General features: G+C 43.4%; 1 protein-coding gene across 1 annotated transcript in view; it reads right to left on the bottom strand.

The window, feature by feature from the left end:
* The window catches only part of LOC310857788 (neural-cadherin-like), a gene marked incomplete at its 5' end in the record, with an annotated part of 256098 nt that extends 235803 nt beyond the window's left edge, over positions 1-20295 (bottom strand). Inside the window, one exon of the mRNA XM_083763673.1 lies at positions 19257-20295. Within this exon, the coding sequence (XP_083619799.1) occupies positions 19257-20295 (1039 nt within the window). The remainder of the gene's footprint in view (positions 1-19256) is intronic.
* Between the last annotated feature and the right edge of the window lie 1422 nt (positions 20296-21717).

The following is a 21717-nucleotide window of genomic DNA, read 5'->3' as shown; positions in this document are numbered from 1 at the left end:
CTAACAACTCGTCGCATTCACGACGCGTTGTGAACTTATAGATCTGCTATTTTCAGCACGACACTGTCATGCAACAAAGCATGGATGGATGTAAAAAAAAATATATATATATATATATATATATATATATATATATATATATATATATTTAGTTTTTCCTTATTTTCTATTTCTATTTTTTGTTGTTCGTCTTTGTTATTATTTTGCATTAATGTAAGATAAGTAAGTAAAAAAGGATAGGCACTGTACGGCTTCAGCCTACACCTTTTTCGGTCCAAACATGTCCTGTAAAATGATTTAGCTGCTGTAATAATCATGTACATGTTGTTTTAAGACCGAAATAAAACTATTCATTCATTCATTCATGCATGAATGTGACTTTACAGAGTTACGGAGTTGTGAGGAGAGCACTGGACGCAGTGTTCTTCTTCCCTGCTCCTGGTCCTTGGCGTTTGGCAGCAGTAGCGTGTGTCAGCATGTTTGCACACTTCTAATGACAGCATGCTGCCGATCTGGACAAGTCATGATAAGGCTGTGCTGCTGACCATATGGTCTGATAAGTCTGTGGTATTAAAGGCGTAGTGAAACGGAAATGGTGGGCAGTTTATTTTGAAATTTCAGCTCGTCTATGCTGGAAACGCTGGTTCTGAAGTTTCTGAACCAATCAGAGCGTTGCATCCCTCCAGGCTATGGGTCCTATACGTCCGTCTCATGCACAGTGGTTTGTTTACAAAGTGACAGAGAGACAGCAGAAACGCCAGCTGATGTTTTTCTAACCTGTACACAACCTATATACATTAGCGTGATGATTCGGTTGAAAACGAGTAATAAACTGTCATCTTCAATTGGATTAAAAACTGAGGATTTCTGTAATCAGTAGCACCTGTGTTCTGACGGACGTGCATATATGGGAATCAAACTGGTGAGCTTCATTTTTATTGGCTTTTATTATGTGGGCCTCGACACGTCATCACGCAGCACCATTTTTTGGCATCCATTGTATGTATGCCCATATGATGACCACAGTCTAAAAGTGTGAAAAACGTATTTTTCATTTCACTACAACTTTAAGCCTCCAATACTAGATAAAGAGAGACCAAGACACAGAGGCCTCTATTAACCGTATTAGTTAACTTACGACGTGGAGGCGTGACCAATGCCATTTAGCTATTATGGTATGGATGCAGTAATTTGCGCTCACGTGGTGCTATACGTCAACATGCATGACTCTGAATTAGTGGGTGTGTTTGGGCGTTACTTAAAGATCAGTGCACTCTAAAGATCAATGCAAGACGCAGTGCTATTTTCCGTGCGTTAAGAGGTGAGACCAAAAGAGAAAGAAACATCATATTGAAAGGAGAAATGGCCAAGTGCATGCATGGTCATAATCGTCGGAATCCCAATGCTTGCATTAGAAGCTGTAACCTTTGATTGCAGTTGAATAAAACCATATTTGATACATATACTGTAAGTAGGCTGTCACCCACACGTTACTGCTCATAGAGAATGTAATGACAATCACAATCTATTAAGTATGCAAGGCTGCAGCTGGGTGCATCTCAAACAGCGCGGCGACTTGTTTACAAACGAAACCTTGCAAGATGTCCCCGCGAGAGTTGGGAACGCCGGAGTACTTATATCTCCAACCAAAATATTAACTTTATGAATCTATCTTAAAAATAAAACCGCATGATGTCATAAACTGTCAGAATCAGCGTTGGTTTGTGTGCTAAAAGAGTGACTTTGAGAGCTGTTTCCCCGTTACAATGGAAGTCAATGAGCAACTATTTGTCATTTCTTAAATTGCTAATAAACAACACAACGGAGCGAAATAACTCATGGAATGGACTAGTTTGCCCATAATAAGGTAAGAAAACAACCCAAACCTCTCAAAAAGTGGTCTTACCCTTTAATTAACATATGAACACTCCCCCAATGCGTAAAATATCCTGGCGAGTCTTAAGCCTTATGTGTTTGCGTTCAGTGGGACTTCATATGGATTGCACGGTGGCGTTATCACTGAATTAACGCCTAAGACCTGGAAATAAGAGATAACAGGGAAAGAGAGAGAGAGAGAGAGAGAGAGAGTCACGCATGTTCACTTGGTCCCCTGACTGAGAACGGACATCAATTTGCAGTCAAACACGCATGTGGCATGGGCACATGCCATGTGCCCATGCACGCACGCACGCACCCACACGCACGCACACCAGAGTTACTTGGAATGAGACATTGGCGAATCGTCCAAAACAGATGGAGCAAATAACAAAAGGCAAACAACATTGTGTAAAGAGCACATCAGCACGTCCACATAAAGCAAACACCATATCACAGAGGATTTTCCCATTATGATCCTCTAGTCTAGTCCATGGCTACTCAACTTAGGATGGCTCAGGGGTCACTCAGCAAAATACCAGAAGTCCAAGCAGCCCAAATAATGTTGGTCCTACTATGAGTAGTTTAAAAATTGAGGAAACACACAGAAAACAGACTATATTTGCATCTAGGAAAGGCCAAACCTCATTGAACAAAATTATTGTCATGACATGGAATTAATTAATAATGAAATTAAGTTACAAAATTAGGCTTTTATTCACACAATGTGATGAAAACATGAACAGACTACTGTTGCAAATAAATCAAATATCAGAGATAACCAAGAGGCCAATACTACTGAAATTAATGAGCCATATCACAGTCTCATGGACTGGTACAAATAATATCTATAAATTAGTTTTGGAAACCAACAGTTTCCTACTTAATGGGTTCAGGCTCTCTGGATATAATAAGGCTCTCTGGACATACTTGATTCCAAATCAAGAATCAGGCTTCATTCACCAAATGTGAGGCCCAGGCCAAATGTGAATAGTAACAACAGTGCAACAATGTAAAAGAGTAAGTGCAAAAAGAGCAAGTCAGAAAAAAGGCAAAATACTCAAATATAGGCCTATACTTGAAAACATCTGCCTACAGCTGGCTTCAGTGGCTTGACAAACACAACAGAGAATCATGAATATCTTCCAGTGACATTCAGTCATTACTGCCTACAAATTAAAACAAATAGTTTCATAAATCAGCTAAATCAGGTTTGATTTGGGCGACATTCACATACATATTGATCCTTTCCGAAACAAGCCAGGAGGATCTTTGCACAAGCACAAAACATACTGTTTTCTGTCCGCGCCTGTGCACTTTCTCATGACGGTGTTGTTACCGAACGCGAGCTCAACGCGTCGTGGATGTATGCTGCAGCTGTGCGTGTGGACTTGTAAATCGACAACAACACGCCCACTTTTTGTCAGCAGGAACAAAAGCTTGATCGTATCGTGTGGTTAGAAACGCTAGAAATTACTTTTCCTCACTGAAAGCAGAACAAAAATATGTTTTATTGGTATGACCATGACGGGCCGGCCGACTGCACAGACATGTTGCACGGGCCGCTGCTCTAGTCTAAAGATTATTTTGTATGTATTATTTAATTTAAAATTTAAAAAATTTAAAATGTATTTATAATCAATCAAATCAATTAGTTCAATAAACTATTTCACCCCTTGTTTTTTTTTTATTCTTAATTTTATTTTTTCATTCCTATGCAGGCCCAAGCATGCGTATGGACGCATGACGGATGCACTGCAACACAAGGCCACACACCACACACACACATGCACACAAACACAGGTGTGTGAGTGTGCAAATTTCCAAGCCCTCACTGCCCCGGCGGCGCTCGCTGCTTTGAGTCTCTACATGTCGTTCATCAGTTTGAAGAGGCACTAAATTTGGTCTCAGCATCGAAGGCACCTGCTCTGAGTAATCAGTCATCCTCTGGATATGATGAGTCCCTTGTCTCTCCATCTCCCAGAATTGATTTAATAAGTGAACCATGTGCATATTGTGCATGGTCATCAATTTCTAAAGGATTCTATCAGTGGTTCTTAAGTATTTGAATACGTATTTGATAGACCAGTAGAGCTGCTATTTTTGGCTTAAGTGATTGAACTGTTCCTCATTTTTGCTGGAGACCCCCCACTGGAACGCCCTCAAGGACCACGAGGTCTTCGGACTCCACATTGAGAACCAGTGGTTCATGTAGCCTCTGTTTTTGAGGAGAGGCGACAAAGAATTATTTTTACTGACATTAAAGTTGATGTGACAATACATTTGCTGGTGCTGTCAGAATGGGAGCTGGACACGGGGTCAAGAGGACCCCATGTTTTCGTCTTTACGGTGAGTTCTCTGGGCACAAATTTGCTGCTGCACCATTAGTGCAATTTCAGTGACTTACTCTGAAGCAAGAGTCCACAGCATGTCAAGATATCTCGCTAGGCAACCAACCATGTGATATTTCTCTCTGGCAGTCGAAACCTCTTTCACCCGGCAAAACTTGTGTGTTTGTCTCTATATCTGGTGTGTTTATCAGTGCCAGTTTGGGGCGACCGAGAGATGAGCCACAGCCATTGTTATGCTCAGTTAATTGGGCCTCTGGGTACAACAAAAGGTTGAGGATTTCAAGACCACATAGATAAATAAACACAAGACATTGAATTCCCACAGCATATCCCAATGCCAGCTCCAATCTTCTTTGTCTGGTCTATAGGCGGGCTTGTCTGAGGGGCTGATTGATTGGAGTGTTTTAGGGGGGGTTCTATAAACACCTCCACTCAATCAAACATCTGCCTCGATGCATGACTTTGTAAACTATCCACAATGTGGTCCGCCGTGGCCCGTTCCTCTACATATAAATTGTTGTTTAAAGTGATGTTTTGTGACTGGGACTGGGAGCAAAACAGCTCCCGGTTAATCAATATAGCACAAAATCAATCCAAGCCTCTGGTGAAATGCCACGGAACGGCTACAAAGCATTGCCAAGGTGGCGCCAAGGCCAAAGGTACGGGTGGAAGGTAGACGGGGGAGAGTGTGGGGGTGGCGTACTCTCTGAATTCAACCACTTTATCCCTGACCTCCTATTCTGAGCATGCTCCTTTTCCTTATTGGCAAAAAATAACAACCCGACCCGTCCTATGGCTTACATTACATTATGAGTTTGTAGATTCGGTTGTTTGGAAGAATTGAAAGACGAATTGAAACGCTCTGAAAATTGGACTTCAGCGGTTTATTAATCACCAGTCACAGCACATTAAATCTGTGTTGAAGGAAGTGGAATAAAGACCAAACAAAAGCGTGCCCTCCTGCTGCGCTGCACGGTGGATCAGATTTAATAACTGAGAAACCTCCTCGGCGGGTGACGGGCCCCTCGTGAGATGTACAACTTGTGTTCATTTATCAAGACACGCGGGGAGGGAGCAGGTTGCATGAAAAGTGCTCTGAGACTGGGAGTCATGTCGTACCAGTGCAGGGCAGCGGGGACATTTACCTGACAGACACCACCTCCCCTGATGGCTCGTCTGGACTGCAGAGAGTCTGCCGTAATGGACATCAATAATGCAAAGCCTTGGTCTGCCCCATGACCACATAATAACATCACTGCTCTGCACGCTGCCATTACATCAATGCTGCACACGCTCCGTTCCCTGCTGACAGCCACTTTTCCCACCTTACCAATATACAGTATATAATATCTTTTCAACATATTCTCGCACCCAAGGCTGGACGACGACAGTGGTTGTCCTCGTTTATAATTCCGAGGATCCCCATAACTGTAGTGTACAAATGGAACCAAATGGACCCGTTAAGGGTCCAATTGGTTCCATTTGTACACTCTCAAGAGTTAGAGCCCTGTAAGGGTACATTTAGAACCCCCTCAATGAACCCTGATAGTTCCTATAGACCTCACTGTGAGAACCACTACGGTGACCAACATCCACTAGAACACTGGATAGTTGATGTGTCAGTATGGAACACCTGTCGTGTCGCATGTTGACGGGAAAATAAATGTCCTCAACTAAATGTCTCAATGGTAACCACTGCAGATGTACTAGTTCTGTTGTATTAATATACTGTAGCATACAAGATTTTGGTTTGAATAACATTGTATTCATTAAAATAAGTTCTGGGCTGCCGGTCTAAATTATTGATTCATTTATAACATGGTTGAATTTGTAAACACACTCTGCTGTTTAATGATGATAACCCAACTGCTATGCTACTTTTTCTTTTTCGCAACATTTTAACATTCTTTGGTTAAAAATAAGGATGAATTGTGGTTTTAGTGTTTGTAAACACGCACAAAAGAACATACGTGGCCCAGGCCGTAGCGTAACGGTCTGGGCACCGGACTGGTAATCCAGTCGCAGTGTGCCGCGGGTTCGACTCCCGGACCCGACACGGCCTTTACTGCATGTCATCCCCCCATCTCTCTCCCGTTTCCTGTCAGCCTACTGTCTGTCCCTTCAAAAGAATCAATAAAAGGCAAACATATATGTAATTGGCCGCCGACCCCCATCTGAGTGAAAATATGTTGTTCCAGTGACCTCACAGAAGCAAAGAGGAGTTAAAAACGTTCGCTCTGAAATAATATATATTCAAAGACTTGCGCCACATTTTCACGATTTTCACGATTTTCACTCTGTGCCGCACTACGAGCTTGCAGATCTGCACATTTATAATGGGTTAAACAATCGTCAAAAGGGTTAAACAACTGTCACTGCGTGTGACCTCGCTGCAGATAAGAAGGGACCTGCCATGTCAAACATGGACAAAAACTGGCTGCCAAACGGATGCTGCAGATGGTGGTCAAATTCCTAAGCTCACAGCTATAGTGTATCGGATATTTTGGCTGCACGACTTGATGTGCAACCAAGTAGAACTCAAGACTTTATTTGGGCACAAAGGGACCAAAACACACTGCAGGTAACAATGACCTTCGACGATTCACAGAATGGTTTGGGAACCTGCCATGTTGTCGGGCCCATACTCCCTCACCGCAGAGTCAGGAAATCCCAGCAGGACTACAGATTTGTTACGGTCTGATTAGTCCACACAGTATTAAACCTCCATGATGGGAAGTGAGAGACGGAAACACAACAGAGCCAATGCACTGCATTCACTTTCCCCACTGAGAACGGAATAGAAATTGGCAGTCAAGAAAGTGATTCAAGTTGAAAAGCATCACATGCATGTGCTCACATGCACCCAAATTCTGACACCCAAGCACCACATGAACACCCACACACATAAGTACACATCCCAGGACTCTGATCAGTTATCGGTGTGACCCCAACCTGGTGTGACACCAATCCCCAGTCTTTCAGTGATCACATTTAGGCGCCATCAAATAATATCAAAGAAACGTTAAACTATGAATACGTTATTGCAAAGACAGAAGGCGACGGTAGACCTATACAGTCACACCTCTCTGGTGGGAAAGCCTGCACACTTGAATTGATATCATTTTAATTAATTCTTTGTACAATAAATATGTGGATATGTCTCTTGGCACAAGAGGACGTCCCATAACTAGCTATCAAGCTGTTATTACTTGCGCAAGCAGAGCGCGCAAGTAATGTTTTCGCCCCGTCTCTTCCGCCGTGACAGCTGTCCCGCCATTCGATGTTTATGCAGAAAAACATCAAATCTGTGCCTGTTTTGCTGGGACCAAATGACCACAAATGACCATATTTCTTACGTCATCATTTAGAGCTAGTCATACGTATACTATATACATAATCAATAAAAATAAAATAGCAAATTGTGCCTGATCTGCTGGGACCAGAGTACGTGGTGTGTGTATATGTATGACTAGCTCGTAATGATGACGTAAGAAATATGGTCATTTGTGGTCATTTTGTCCCAGCAAACCAGGCACAGATTTGCTGTTTTCTTGCATAAACATCAAATGGCAGGACAGCTGTCACGGTTTTTGGTGCAAAGTAACCACAGTATACCGCTAATCAAATTACAACTACACACTTTATACAGTATAGAGTATAGAGTATATATGTATACGTATATAGTATATGCCTATATACTATATATATACTATATATATTTCTTACGTCATCATTTACAGCTAGTCATACGTATACTATATACATAATCAGTAAAAATAAAATAGCAAATTGTGTCTGATCTGCTGGGACCAGAGTACGTGGTGTGTATATGTATGACTAGCTCTTAATGATGACGTAAGAAATATGGTCATTTGTGGTCATTTCGTCCCAGCAAACCAGGCACAGATTTGCTGTTTTCTTGCATAAACATCAAATGGCGGGACAGCTGTCACGGTTTTTGGCGCAAAGTAACCACAGTATACCGCTAATCAACTTACAACTACACACTTTATACAGTATAGAGTATAGAGTATATGTATACGTATATAGTATATGCCTATATACTATATATATTTCTTACGTCATCATTTAGAGCTAGTCATACGTATACTATATACATAATCAGTAAAAAATAAAATAGCAAATTGTGCCTGATCTGCTGGGACCAGAGTACGTGGTGTGTGTATATGTATGACTAGCTCTTAATGATGACGTAAGAAATATGGTCATTTGTGGTAATTTGGTCCCAGCAAACCAGGCACAGATTTGCTGTTTTCTTGCATAAACATCAAATGGCGGGACAGCTGTCACGGTTTTTGGCGCAAAGTAACCACAGTATACCGCTAATCAACTTACAACTACACACTTTATACAGTATAGAGTATAGAGTATATATGTATACGTATATAGTATATGCCTATATACTATATATATACTATATATATTTCTTACGTCATCATTTAGAGCTAGTCATACGTATACTATATACATAATCAGTAAAAATAAAATAGCTAATTGTGCCTGATCTGCTGGGACCAGAGTACGTGGTGTGTATATGTATGACTAGCTCTTAATGATGACGTAAGAAATATGGTCATTTGTGGTCGTTTGGTCCCAGCAAACCAGGCACATATTTGCTGTTTTCTTGCATAAACATCAAATGGCGGGACAGCTGTCACAGTTTTTGGCGCAAAGTAACCACAGTATACCGCTAATCAACTTACAACTACACACTCTGTATAGTATATATGTATACGTATATAGTATATGCCTATATACTATATATATACTATATATATTTCTTACGTCATCATTTACAGCTAGTCATACGTATACTATATACATAATCAGTAAAAATAAAATAGCAAATTGTGCCTGATCTGCTGGGACCACAGTAACCACAGTATACCGCTAATCAACTTACAACTACACACTCTATATAGTATATATATATACTATATATAGATAGTATATGCCTATATAGTATATGCCTGCTTTGCTGGGACCAAACGACCACAAATGACCATATCTCTTACGTCATCATTTAGAGCTAGTCATACGTATAATATATACATAATCAGTAAAAATAAAATAGCAAGTTGTGCCTGATCTGCTGGGACCAGAGTACGTGGTGTGTATATGTATGACTAGCTCTTCACCCAAACTTATATAGATATAAACTTGAGTCATACTTAATAATACTAGGTGTTTATATGCATAAAGTAGGTAGGTAGCAAATAGTTACATCTAAAAACTATACATTTCAAACGTTCCTTCACAGAGATACTGAGATTTGACAGTTTACAGCGGTCGAAAGGACTTGCGCGCTCTGCTTGCGCACTAGTTGGCCATTTATGGCCTACTAGTGTGCAACAAGCAAGTATGCACTCGACAGAGTGCAGTTCTAGTTATTATTGTTATTATTATAGTATCTGTCACCAGACAGATACAAAATACTGTATCATAGCCAGTCTTTTTTTAACTCGTAAATTTGGAGTAGTCAATTATTTTGCCACTTCTGTTGTACCCGACTGGCTCACCTGCCCATAGGAATACTTGCAGTGACAATGATCACCCTCCCCGCCCGGCTTCCTTACCCAGAACACGGCAAACTGTTGGTATATTCAGCTGAACTGGATGCGCCACAACCCCCTATAGACTCTGCAGGGTGGGCACTGGGCAGGCCACTGCGCCACCACGAGCACACTGGTGGTGATTATTATCACCACCAGCTGGGACATGATGAAATTACTGCAACTCTTGTGAAAGAGGTGACCCACTGACCCACTAATTTACATATTTGTGACTTCCCCAGAAACAGCTGTTGTTCCAAGAGAAGTACAGGTCACAAAGGTTATTCCTATTTTTAAATCAAATGACCCGAGCTCTACCACTACTAACTACCGTCCAACTGCAACCCCCCCGTTGCATTTAGACAATATAATGAAAATGCCATATGCATTTCCTTTGACCATATGAATCATGACATTTTACACTGGAATTAATACAGTGGACTTATGATCATTATCAGTGGCAATTTGACAAAACTTCAATTTCAAAAAGTATTTGATCAGCTCATTAAGATCCACAGACTCAAAATCAAGTCACGTCAAATCAAATCAAACCAAACACTCACTAACGATCGTATTCTCTCTCTGTCTCTCTCAATTTGCTAGGCATAAAATCCAGTCCTTTCGCTCTCTCTCTCTTTGTCTCGCTTCACCCGTGTTCCTCCAAAGGGCAGCTGACTCTGTTCTTCTCATCCTCCCTCCATTTGGCCCCTAACTGCTTCCAAAGAAAATGTGGAACACCTTGCCCTTTTGTTCAATACATTTCTGTCTCCCTCTGCTATGTATCCCACAGACAGACAGAAACACACACACACACACACACACACACACACACACACACACACACACACACACACACACACACACACACACACACACACACACACACACACACACACACACACACACACACACACACACACACACACACACACACACACACACACACACACACACACACACACACACACACACAGCTCGGTACAATTACATCTAACCTATTAAAAGTCTCCCCCCCCCACCACCACACACATACAGTACATGCGCACGCACACACGACAAGTAGCCTACACAGGCAGAGCACGTGTAGACTAGGGGATACACTATTGGAAATCTAGCGATTTCGGACCATTTGGGTTTTAAAGACCTACTGAAATGAAAATAAAAAAGATTACACTTTTAAAGCACATCCGTGGTCATAATATGGGCATACATAACAATAGATGCCATAACAATGGAAAAGATATGAAAAGTCCATACAAAATAAAAATGTGGCCGGGCCGCCGGCGTGGTGGTCTGGGCACCCTCTATAGGCTGCAATGCAGGGACGTGCACACATAGATATCAAAGGGGGCTTCAGCCCTGTAAAGCAACTGCCCTCTCCAGACCACGAAAGCAGCATTTACTATGATGCAAATGCCCTCCTCTCCTTTCCATGCCATACCTTAAGGCAGCATTCAGGGGAACTGTTTTTTTTCCTTCGGAAGTCTCCTGAACTTGAACGCAGCATTTTGCATTGAACTAATTATCCATGTTGCACACCGCATCTCCAGTAGATAAAGAGTGCAGGGTTGCGCCCCGAAAATAGCTGATCTACAAGCTCTCAACGCGTCGCAGCATGACACGTTGTGAGCTTGTAGATCTGCTATTTTTATAAAAGTGCCCTCTTATGGCATTCAGCCCCTGCCTCTCTAACACTCTCTGCACGTGCCTGCTGCAATGCCAGCCTGACAGCGTGTTGCGGGTTCGAGTCCCGATCCCAACGACCTTTGCTGCGTGTAACTCCCCGCCTCTCTCCCCATTACCCGTCAGTCTACTAAAGGCATAAAAGCCCCAAAATAAAGTAAATCGTAAAATAATAATAAAATAAACTTGCTGCGTGATGACATACCTGTATGAATTTAAATGAAACTTGATTTTGTTCACCTGTGTGATTCCCATATAGCATGTTCATCCAAACACAGCTGGTTTAAATTACAGAACTACTCAGTTCTGAATCTCATTCAAGATGACATCAGACAGTATATTACTCATTTTAAACTTAATCAGCACTCCACAACATGTATCTGAAAACGTTATAGGTTAGAAATAAGATAGGTAGTAGCAAACATGAAATGTACTGGCCGTCTATCTCTCTCATTGTAAAGAAACAGTAGCTCAGCTGGACACGGCTGCAGTGATTGAGATTTAAACGTCCCATAGCATGAAGGGATGGGACGCTCTGATTGGTTCGAAAAGACAGGCTTCCTTTCAGACTGTAACTTCCAAATTAAAGGGAGACCCATTTTGCAAAAAAACATATGTTAATGACATTTAGAAGATTTAGAACACTTTCCTGGGGTCTTTATGTGAAATATGTGGTTTTAGATATTTCAGATTTCAGCAGTGTCCATGATGTCACAGACACGTCATACCAAAGCCTACACGGGTTGGCCAGTCGCTGTGATTGACAGCCTAAACCTAACCCTAACCTTAACCTCAGTAAATTAAACTTTCCTGGGGGCGTGGTTATAAGCACAACCTGCGTCACAGACACTGGGCTCACTTCCTTCCTGGACTACAATTCCCATAATGCTTTGGTGCACTGCTCTTCTTTGTGGATAGGGGGAGGGCTGTCTTATTGAGACAACATGTAGTCCAGGAAGTAAGTGAGCCCAGTGTCCATGACATTATGGACACTGCTAAAATCTAAAATATCTAAACCCACATTTTACACACATAAAGACCCCAGGAAAGTGTTCTAAATCTTCTAAACCCTTGCTTTCACGTGACCGAAAAAGCTACTGCAGTCCGACTTTAACCACTTATACGTACTATATACTGCTATTCCAAAATAGCAGATCTATAAGCTGCCAAAACGCATCTCGATGTGACATGTGACTTGTTACATCTGTACGATTTTCACTATTTGCCATTCTACGAAGTTTATAGGGCGAAAGTGATTGTTATTGGGAAGTAACAGGCATCCACCTCAAAAAGTAATTGGTGTTAGGGTTAAGCCTCGTTCAAAAACAGCAGATGCGCTATATTTGGCGCGCGATGCAGCATCAATCGAGCAAACAGGTGTCCACATTAGGGATTGAGGGAAACGAGGAAAGCACAATTTAATTTGAGCTTCCTTCGGCTCCCTAATGTGAACACTTGTTTTACATGTACACATCATCCTTCTCTTTCTCCTTCCTTTGTTCCCTCGCTCCCTAATGTGGAAACTTGTTCTCGTCGTACAATATTCTTCTCTTTATCCTTCCCATCCCCCCCCCCCCCCCCTTTCATCTTTCATCTTTCTACCAAACCTTTTCATCTCAGAGCCACGCTCTGTGACCACGCGTCGGCACTAGCGCCGGTCACTGACCTCTCTCCGCTACACATATTACTGTTGTATTCCTCTCTTAAAAAGAAAATCTGGCCTCCCTCGTACATCAGTGCCGCACTCTATTATTTTGGCTCTGACTGGTGCCCAGTACTTAATCCCATCCTGAAGGAACCCTGGCACTGACTGAACTCTCCAGAAAAAAACACTTGGTGAGGGTGAGCGAGAGGAGAACACAGTGCTGCATGGATGCATGGAGCTCAGTAGTGGTGGAGTACTGTACTTAAGTACTGTATAACTTACTTGGCCAGCCTTGATGGCGTCCTAATGCCCCGATTTTACACTTGGCTGCATGCTGAAAATAGCAGATCTACAAGTTTGTAGATCTGCTATTTTCAGAGCGCAACACTGAGCGCAACCAAATAAAAATGACTTGTCTTTTAGTTCTACTGCTTAGTTTGTATATAGTTTGTCTCAGTGAAAACATTTTTCGTCATAGTTTTTGTCAACAAAATCAACACTTCCACCACAGCACACTGGGGAGAGAGAGAGAGAGAGAGAGAGGGGAGAGCTGCAGGGATGTATGGAGCTCAGACATAGTCTCTCCATATCAGTGAAATGGAGCGCAAATCAAACGGTGACAGGCGCAGCCTCGCGGCACAGCGTAAAAAGCAATAACTTTGACCCTCTATGGTAGAAACACTTCCAGCCTGAACTGTAACGACAACAACACCATTGAGCACGTGGGGGGGGGGGAATCATATGCAAACCCACCACACCACACGCATGCACAGTTGTGAGACATTCACAGATGCCTGCACAAAGAAACAAACAAAAACAAGCTAAAGCAATCACCTGAGGCTCCCCCCCACCCCCCTCGCTTTACCAAATTGAATAAACGCAGGCAGCCTTTTGTGGAATTGTTTTCTACTTAAACAAACAACCCCAGAGTCACAAATTACTACTAATACAACGAGATCAGTTCTCTTCTCAATTAATTTCACATCACATGGGGGATATACAAATATATTGGTACAAACCTGCAGGAAAATTGAGTAAATTGGATTAGAAGACAGCATGAGATGAGACACTGATGAGAGAGAGAGATAGACTCAGAGAGAGAGCGAGAGAGAGAGAGAGCGAGAGAGGGAGAGAGAGAGAGAGAGAGAGAGAGAGAGAGAGGGAGGGAGGGAGAGAGAGAGAGAGGGAGGGAGGGAGGGAGGGAGGGAGGGAGGGAGAGAGAGAGAGGGAGGGAGGGAGGGAGGGAGGGAGGGAGGGAGGGAGGGAGGGAGGGAGGGAGGGACATGGTTCTCTGATAAAACACTCTTGAGTCGAGGTGATTACCAGCACTGGCTGAAAGCAATTCTGCCCACATCAGAAACCACTGCGGTACGACACCCCCACCTCCACCTAACCCCAACCAACAACACACACCTACACCTCCACACACCTCCATCTCTGCCGCAACTCAGAGATTAAAGTATTGGTATTAAACCTGAGGCTGATTCTACGAATGCCTTCTAAATCAGTGAGTGTTTTCATGCCAAGGACCCCCAAAATGTATTTGTATGTATAATGTATTTTGGCCGTGGACACCCACATCTGAAAATGTTTTTTTTTGGGACCCCGGGCTGAGAAGAGAAGATATGGGTTTTCAAAAATGTCAAGCACTTTCAAGATTTTTCAAAAATGATCAGATGCACAAGCAGCGACACGCAGCGACACGCTGTGAGCTTATCTGCTATTTTGAGAAGTGCTTTTCTAAATCACTGTTCTAAATCGGACTAACGGGACTTCGGATCTATGGGCAGACACCCTCTCAGGTACACAAACATTTTGGAGAGGCAACAAAAAGCAAAATGTGGCTTTGATACAAATCTAAATTATGTACCTTACCCTGTGGAGCAGACAAAACAGCAACAATGACTCATGAAGTCATGGCCTAATTCCATCCACCTACCAGTCTCCATATACAGCACAGCTATGATGAAGAGGTTATGCAGGGGGAAAAAAAGCCCTGCTGCATTATTAATACCTACAGGGTTATTCGGCATAGTGGACTGGCTTTGGACGATGATGGTGAATCCCTAATGTGGATGCCGGCAAATGTCTCACGAGCGCTTGTTGTATAATACAGTTTGTGTTGGCTTGGAGTGACATGCTGTGTGGTTGTGGACCAAAATAAAGACATTATAGCTGCCATGAGGGCATGTATTAACTAAGCCAATGGCGACAAAAGTGGATTCATAGCTACATTTCAGCACTTGGAACACTTGACCTGCACTTCCAATTATGGATACTATACATAGTGCAGTACCCGACACGCAGACGGAGTCTTGTATATGTATAGTAACTATACATATACAAGACTCCGTGCCGTATCCAACTATACTATAGTTGGATACGGCACTGTTGCAGAGGGAACATCTGTCAATGCTACCTGTCAGGCAAACAGCAGGTGAAAATCAGCACCACGGACAGCTCTGCTCCACAGGGAGTCCACACACACACACACACACACACACACACACACACACACACACACACACACACACACACACACACACACACACACACACACACACACACACACACACACACACACACACACACACACACACACACACACACACACACACACAGCAGTGGAATAGAAAGAGACAGTTCCACACCAAGGTGTGCTATTAAATAGCTATTTTGCTGACCACTTCGGCTAAGGTCAGTTTCAAGGTGTCTGACTACGTAGTCTCATACATAAAAAGAGTATCTCTCACTCTCTATTCCTCTCAATAATTCTCTCTCTCTCTCTCTCTAAGTCTCTCTATCTCTTTATCATCAGTGTCTCATCACGTCATCTGGCGTTCTCTTTCTCACATGCACAAGCACCACATTTTCATTATAAAATCCCAAAGCAATTCCACATGCAACAGTGGCAGGCCAATTCTAGTAGGAGATTAGCTGCAAATCCGTCCCCAAATTCACTATATACCATCTAAAATGGACACCATTGCTAGAGCCTCGAATTCAGTCAGAGAGTGAACAAATGGAACCAAACAGGACCCTTATGAGTGCGTTTTGATAAATCACTTCAAACATTCTCGCCATTAAACTGGCACCATGTGGGAGAAGAGAGACCCTCCCTCATAGCAGGATTCTGTCTGGAATGCTCACAGGATAAATTGCATGCCATGCCTTTGATGAGGAGAAGAGAAGTTGGCAGGTGAGAGAAGAAACATGTAAGGAGGAAGCATTTGAATAAATGCGACGAATTATTCTACCAACAAATATATTTTTTTACCTCCTCATAAGAATGTGTCCCAGAGAGTCTTACAATTACCATCTAGATTGTTTGGAACATTCCACACAAAAACAAAACAACAACAGACGATTCAAATGAGAATAAGACAAATTCCATTTCTGTTGCGTGCTGTGCAGCACAATTATAATCTGCTGAAAGTCTGTTGATGGTGTAGGGGGGGAAATCACACCTGTGTGAAGTGAGGGGCGCACTTATCATACATCATCATGACGTAACATTGATTTGCTCAGACACATACTGTATGACGTAAATTCTCCATTCATTGTCAATGGCAAATGTGACACGAGTTACAACAAAAAGGAGGGGGGTGCAGTGGTGAAGGACCAAGTACAAATTTTGTTCCAAAATACGATGTGGTTAATGCATGTATTGTACTAATAATATACAACAGGTTGTTTCGAGGAAGCAATCTCATTGGTTGAAACAGCTTCTAGCCGTTCCTTAAACCAGCGCATATAGAAACACCTGATCAAAACAAAGATTTCAGCATGTGTTTTTCTCCCAGAGCGCAGCAGACTTCGTGGCTAGGCTAGCTAGTTTCTTGGGACATTTGTGGTCGTAGTGACTACATCTGTCATTAAAGAAATATAATTTGTTGGCGATTATCTATAGTTTTACAGGTAAGTAGCCTTGCAGAGCCATGAGCCTATACTGTTTCCGTAGCGTGAGGCAGCTTGATGTACAAGTACACCCCCTGGACATGACTCTGTATGTCACAAGGACTTACCCCCAATCCAACCCTTGTTGCTGAGTGTCAAGCAGGGAGGCACTGGGTCCCATGCATTTTTAGAGTCTTTGGTATGACCCGGCCGGGGATTGAACCCGACCTCCCAGTCTCAGGGCGGACACTCTAACCACAAGGCCACTGAGCTATAGTTTTACGGGTAACTGTTGTATAATTGCAATATTACACTAGAGGGTGTTCTTTATCGTCATTAATGCACTTCTGCGATACCTTTCGGAAATCGCCCGCAAATCTAAATCATCAAAGTAACAAGTAGGCCTAACTAAAGTTTTCAAATAATTGTAATGGAGTAAAAAGTGAAATATTTGCCTCTGCAATGCAATGGAGTAGTAGTATAAAGTATTGAAATATAGAAATACTCCCTTGGAATTTTACTTGATTACAATACTCGTCTTGAGCAAACATGTGGTTACCTTCCACCACTGCCTGTGCAGACTGCATGCTCTAGCATGAAGTGAAGCCAACGCAAACTTAAAACAACAGATAATCCTATAGATGTAAGAGTTTCATTGTCCCTCCAAGAACTGTGGAGGTTTGTTTGACTGTGGCATTGCCACTCCAAATCCACAGCACTGGGGAGTGAATGAGAGGGGGATTAGAGGGCTAATGCCTCCAGATGAGAGGCGGGAGAGAGGCTTGCGATGGGTTTAGCACTCTGCAAGGATTATAAAGCTGCAATCCGTAGGTTTCAGTACTACTCGGGATTCGAACCCCAGCATCCCACGCGACGCAAGCGACCAGAAATTCTGTCTACCCAAGATGAAAACCCCACTTCAGCCAGCAGGGGAGATATGGTGCTTATGGGCTTCTGGCATTACTACTTGTCAACCCGGTTTGTGTTCTATACCCGACAGTCTAAATGTCTCAATTGAAGAGTAAGGGGACCACCTCCAACCACTGCCGAATGACCAAGTGGTAATCCCTTATTTGGAAGGGGAGATATGGAATTTATGAGCGTCAGGCAGTACTACCTGTCAGCCAGGCATCCTATACCCCAAGGTGTAAATGGAAGATAGACCACCTCTAACTATACTGCAATGTGCATACAGATACAGATACCACACAGCGTGGTAAAATAATGCTTGATTATTATTCTTTTTGATAATTTCCTGTGGTGCAGCTTTGAAACATAAAACAAGTTATTCATAGATAATAGTAACACTGCATGCAGATATATTAGCCTGAATCAATTAGCCTTTCACACACGGAACAATGAATCACCCTGCATAACCCTGCGAACATCTTATCAAAGTCTTCAAATCATTTGAAATGTGAACACTTAAAAGACTCAGCTATTAGCCATACCTATACATAGAATGTCTTAGCTCTGGCATGAATAATAATTAGTCTGATGAATGAATAATGTTAATGCAAAAACATACACCTGTTGAATGAACCATGCATGTGACTAAAGGTACACTCTACAATTCAACTTACTTAATTTTACTCTGATGAACTGATGAACAAATGGAACCAAATGGACCCATAAGCATTCCTTTGGTTCCATTTCTACACCATCAGAGTTAAATTAACACTGAGAGGGCTTCACAGTGTACTGTAAATGGATGTGTTATATAGGGCCTTCTGCAGGTCAGAGCTGTCCAGATGGCAGCAGTTTGGCCATATCATGCTTGTAAATGTAATAGCAGCATCCCATTAAATGAGCACATTACCACAATGAACATTATTTCCCAGGGGAGGTAACATAAACTGAGATAAGTGTGCAGTATGAGTGCAGTGTCCATGCCCATTAGGATGGGTATATGCAGAAGAGACACTTGGGCTGGGCAATATGCAGGTAGGCCTATATCGACATATCACCTGATAACAATATTGGATATTGTGATGTGGCATAAATGTTGTCACTTATAGGCCTTAATCACTTAAAAATATATATTTTAAGTCAAATATAACAAAAATAGACAATCTGTCACAATATCGATGTTGAGGTGATCAAAATATTGTAATATTTGATTTTATCACCCAGCCCTATAAGACAAAATTGCACTAATGTGCAAATGCAGTGACAAAAAAAACCCCCATGGAGAAAATTATTTTCCATTAAGTTAATTATTCAATTACACACCTCTTTTATCCTGAATTTTAACGGTGAGCTCCACAAGAGGTTCTGTCTCCCTATCCAAGCGGCGGGCTATCACCACATCACCGCTGTCACTCCCCACGGTGACGGGGCTGCCGTCTGTGTCTGGGTAAATTAACTCGAAGGTGGCCGTGTGGAACCGGGCGGGACTGAGGCTCATTATGACCGAACCAACGCTGGCGTCCTCGGACACGTTGGCGGTGAGCACGCTGCCAGAGTCCAGCAGTGCCCTGGGGAGCCGCCGTGCCCTGGCCCCCCTCCTCCTCCTCCTCCTCCTCCTCCTCCCCCACGACCCCCTAGACCCGGCGGGGCGCGTGTTGTGCCACCGGTGTGGAGTCACGGTGACAGCGACGGCTGTGCTGGTCAGGGGAGGCCATCCGTGGTCTCTGGCAAACACGTACAACTTCACCGTGGAAGGCAGCCCCAGTATGGAGTCAACCAGCAGAACTTCCCCCGTTTTGGGGACAACGTAGAAGCTGCCGTTTTTGGGAATGGACATATATGTCAACTCCGCGTTCTTCCCGCTGTCCGCGTCGGCGGCTCGCAGCCTGTAAACGACGCTGCGAAGAGCCGTGGTGTCGTTTAAACTTATGTGAATGTCTGCATTGCGAAACACCGGCTCGTGGTCGTTAACGTCCAGAACGTCCACTTTTACGGACGCGACCGGGTAGACAACACGCTCCTCCGACGCGCAAGTCCGGCAACATAAAGCCACGCTCAGCAGGTATTCGGAGCGCGTCTCTCTGTCCAAAACCCTGGAGGTTTTGAGCAGTATATTACCACGTCTGTGGTGCGCGAAGACGCGGAAATCCTCGCTGCCGTTGCCGTGCAGTTTCAAGTGCACGCCGGATCCTGGGCACCATTTTTGCGCGTCGATGCGCTTAACGGGTATGCTGAGTCCGTTCACTTTGGAAGCCGTCGGCGAGTTCTCAAAAACATGCCCGTGGAAGAAAGGTAAGCGCTCCTCCGTTTTGTATCCAAACAGCGGCGTCAGAAGGCAGGAGAGCACGAGACCCCAAATCATGTTGGTGACAAGTTGTATAGCCTACCTCCAAACGGCGCAGGAGTTTTGACGGCAAATCATCGGGGAGAAACAAAGGCAAACGGGGGAGAAAACCCAAAAAAGATTTAAAATATCTCCTCCATACTTGTCCACGATCGATATTATTATCCTTTACGCAAATTACGCTGGCAGCTCTGAACTTGAATCTCTCTCATGGTGGAAAGTGCGTCGTGTCCGTGGCTCCTTTCAGCAGCGTTCCTCCGCAGGCACTTGGCTGTTCAGCACTAGCGCGCTGGACAGCGCCGGGCAGGGGGCGTGGCGCACAGGGGACGGGATCCTCAAAGAAGCCCCCACCCCGTGCGAGCGTCGCCAAAGCAAAAGCACCCACCCGACACATGTCCAATGTCCATGGTGGTTGGTGGATGAGTCAGACAATTAGAGTCGACCTGCGGGAACCCGTTCAGGAGAGAGAGAGAGAGAGAGAGAGAGAGAGAGAGAGAGAGAGAGAGAGAGAGAGAGAGAGAGAGAGAGAGAGAGAGAGAGAGAGAGAGAGAGAGAGTAGATCGTTTCCCCAAAACAGCGTTTTTTGTGAGCAAGTAGGCTAATAGTAAATACAAATAAATAAAGTATTTTCGAAAATATTTAAAACATTTCCGAAATGATTTAATTTTTAGAAATGTTTTTTTTACCAGAATAAAAATCTCTACAATCTACAAACTCACCAACAACTTCAAAAAATATATATAATTGTCTGAGGACAGTATACACAAATCCCACCCCACACAAAAAAAGTTCACAGATCCTCATGACTGCATGGATGCCTTCATGACTCATGACTCACTCAATTCATGATGCCTCATAATACATTCCAATTCAATAAACAGCCAGACACATATATACAGTATACATGTATATAAGAGCTTGGAGTAGAAGGCGGGGTGGGGGGGGGATCAATAATCAAGGAAATACATGAATGCATTGCGAAAGGGTGAAATGGCTCACCGAGGTCTAACATAAAACTAAGAGCCCTGTGATTTCAAGGCTGTTAGGTTGGGTAAACATCACATTATCGCTGCAGGAGGCCCATGCCTGCACTGAGCAGCAGCAGCCGCGTGTGTGTGTGTGTGTGTGTGTGTGTGTGTGTGTGTGTGTGTGTGTGTGTGTGTGTGTGTGTGTGTGTGTGTGTGTGTGTGTGTGTGCGTGTGCAGCGCTGCTGCTGCAGGTGGTGTACATTCAGAGTGTTCACAATGAATTGTCATCATCATCATCACCACCACCACTGCCCTGCCGCGCCCCTTCGCTCTCTGCCAGCCTGCTAAGCTCCATGAGTACTCCTAACAACCTTATCTGTGAGGTAGCCTGAATCCCGCCGAACACACATTTCCAATTCCCCTGCACCTGGCAGTCTGCAACAACCCGGAATGCTAAATATGACACACATTT

This window comes from Protomyctophum parallelum (assembly GCF_964188405.1).
Source record: "Protomyctophum parallelum genome assembly, chromosome: 4".
Lineage (NCBI taxonomy): Eukaryota > Metazoa > Chordata > Actinopteri > Myctophiformes > Myctophidae > Protomyctophum > Protomyctophum parallelum.
The sequence above is the reverse complement of the archived record's forward strand: the minus strand, read 5'-3'. Positions and strand labels throughout refer to the sequence as shown.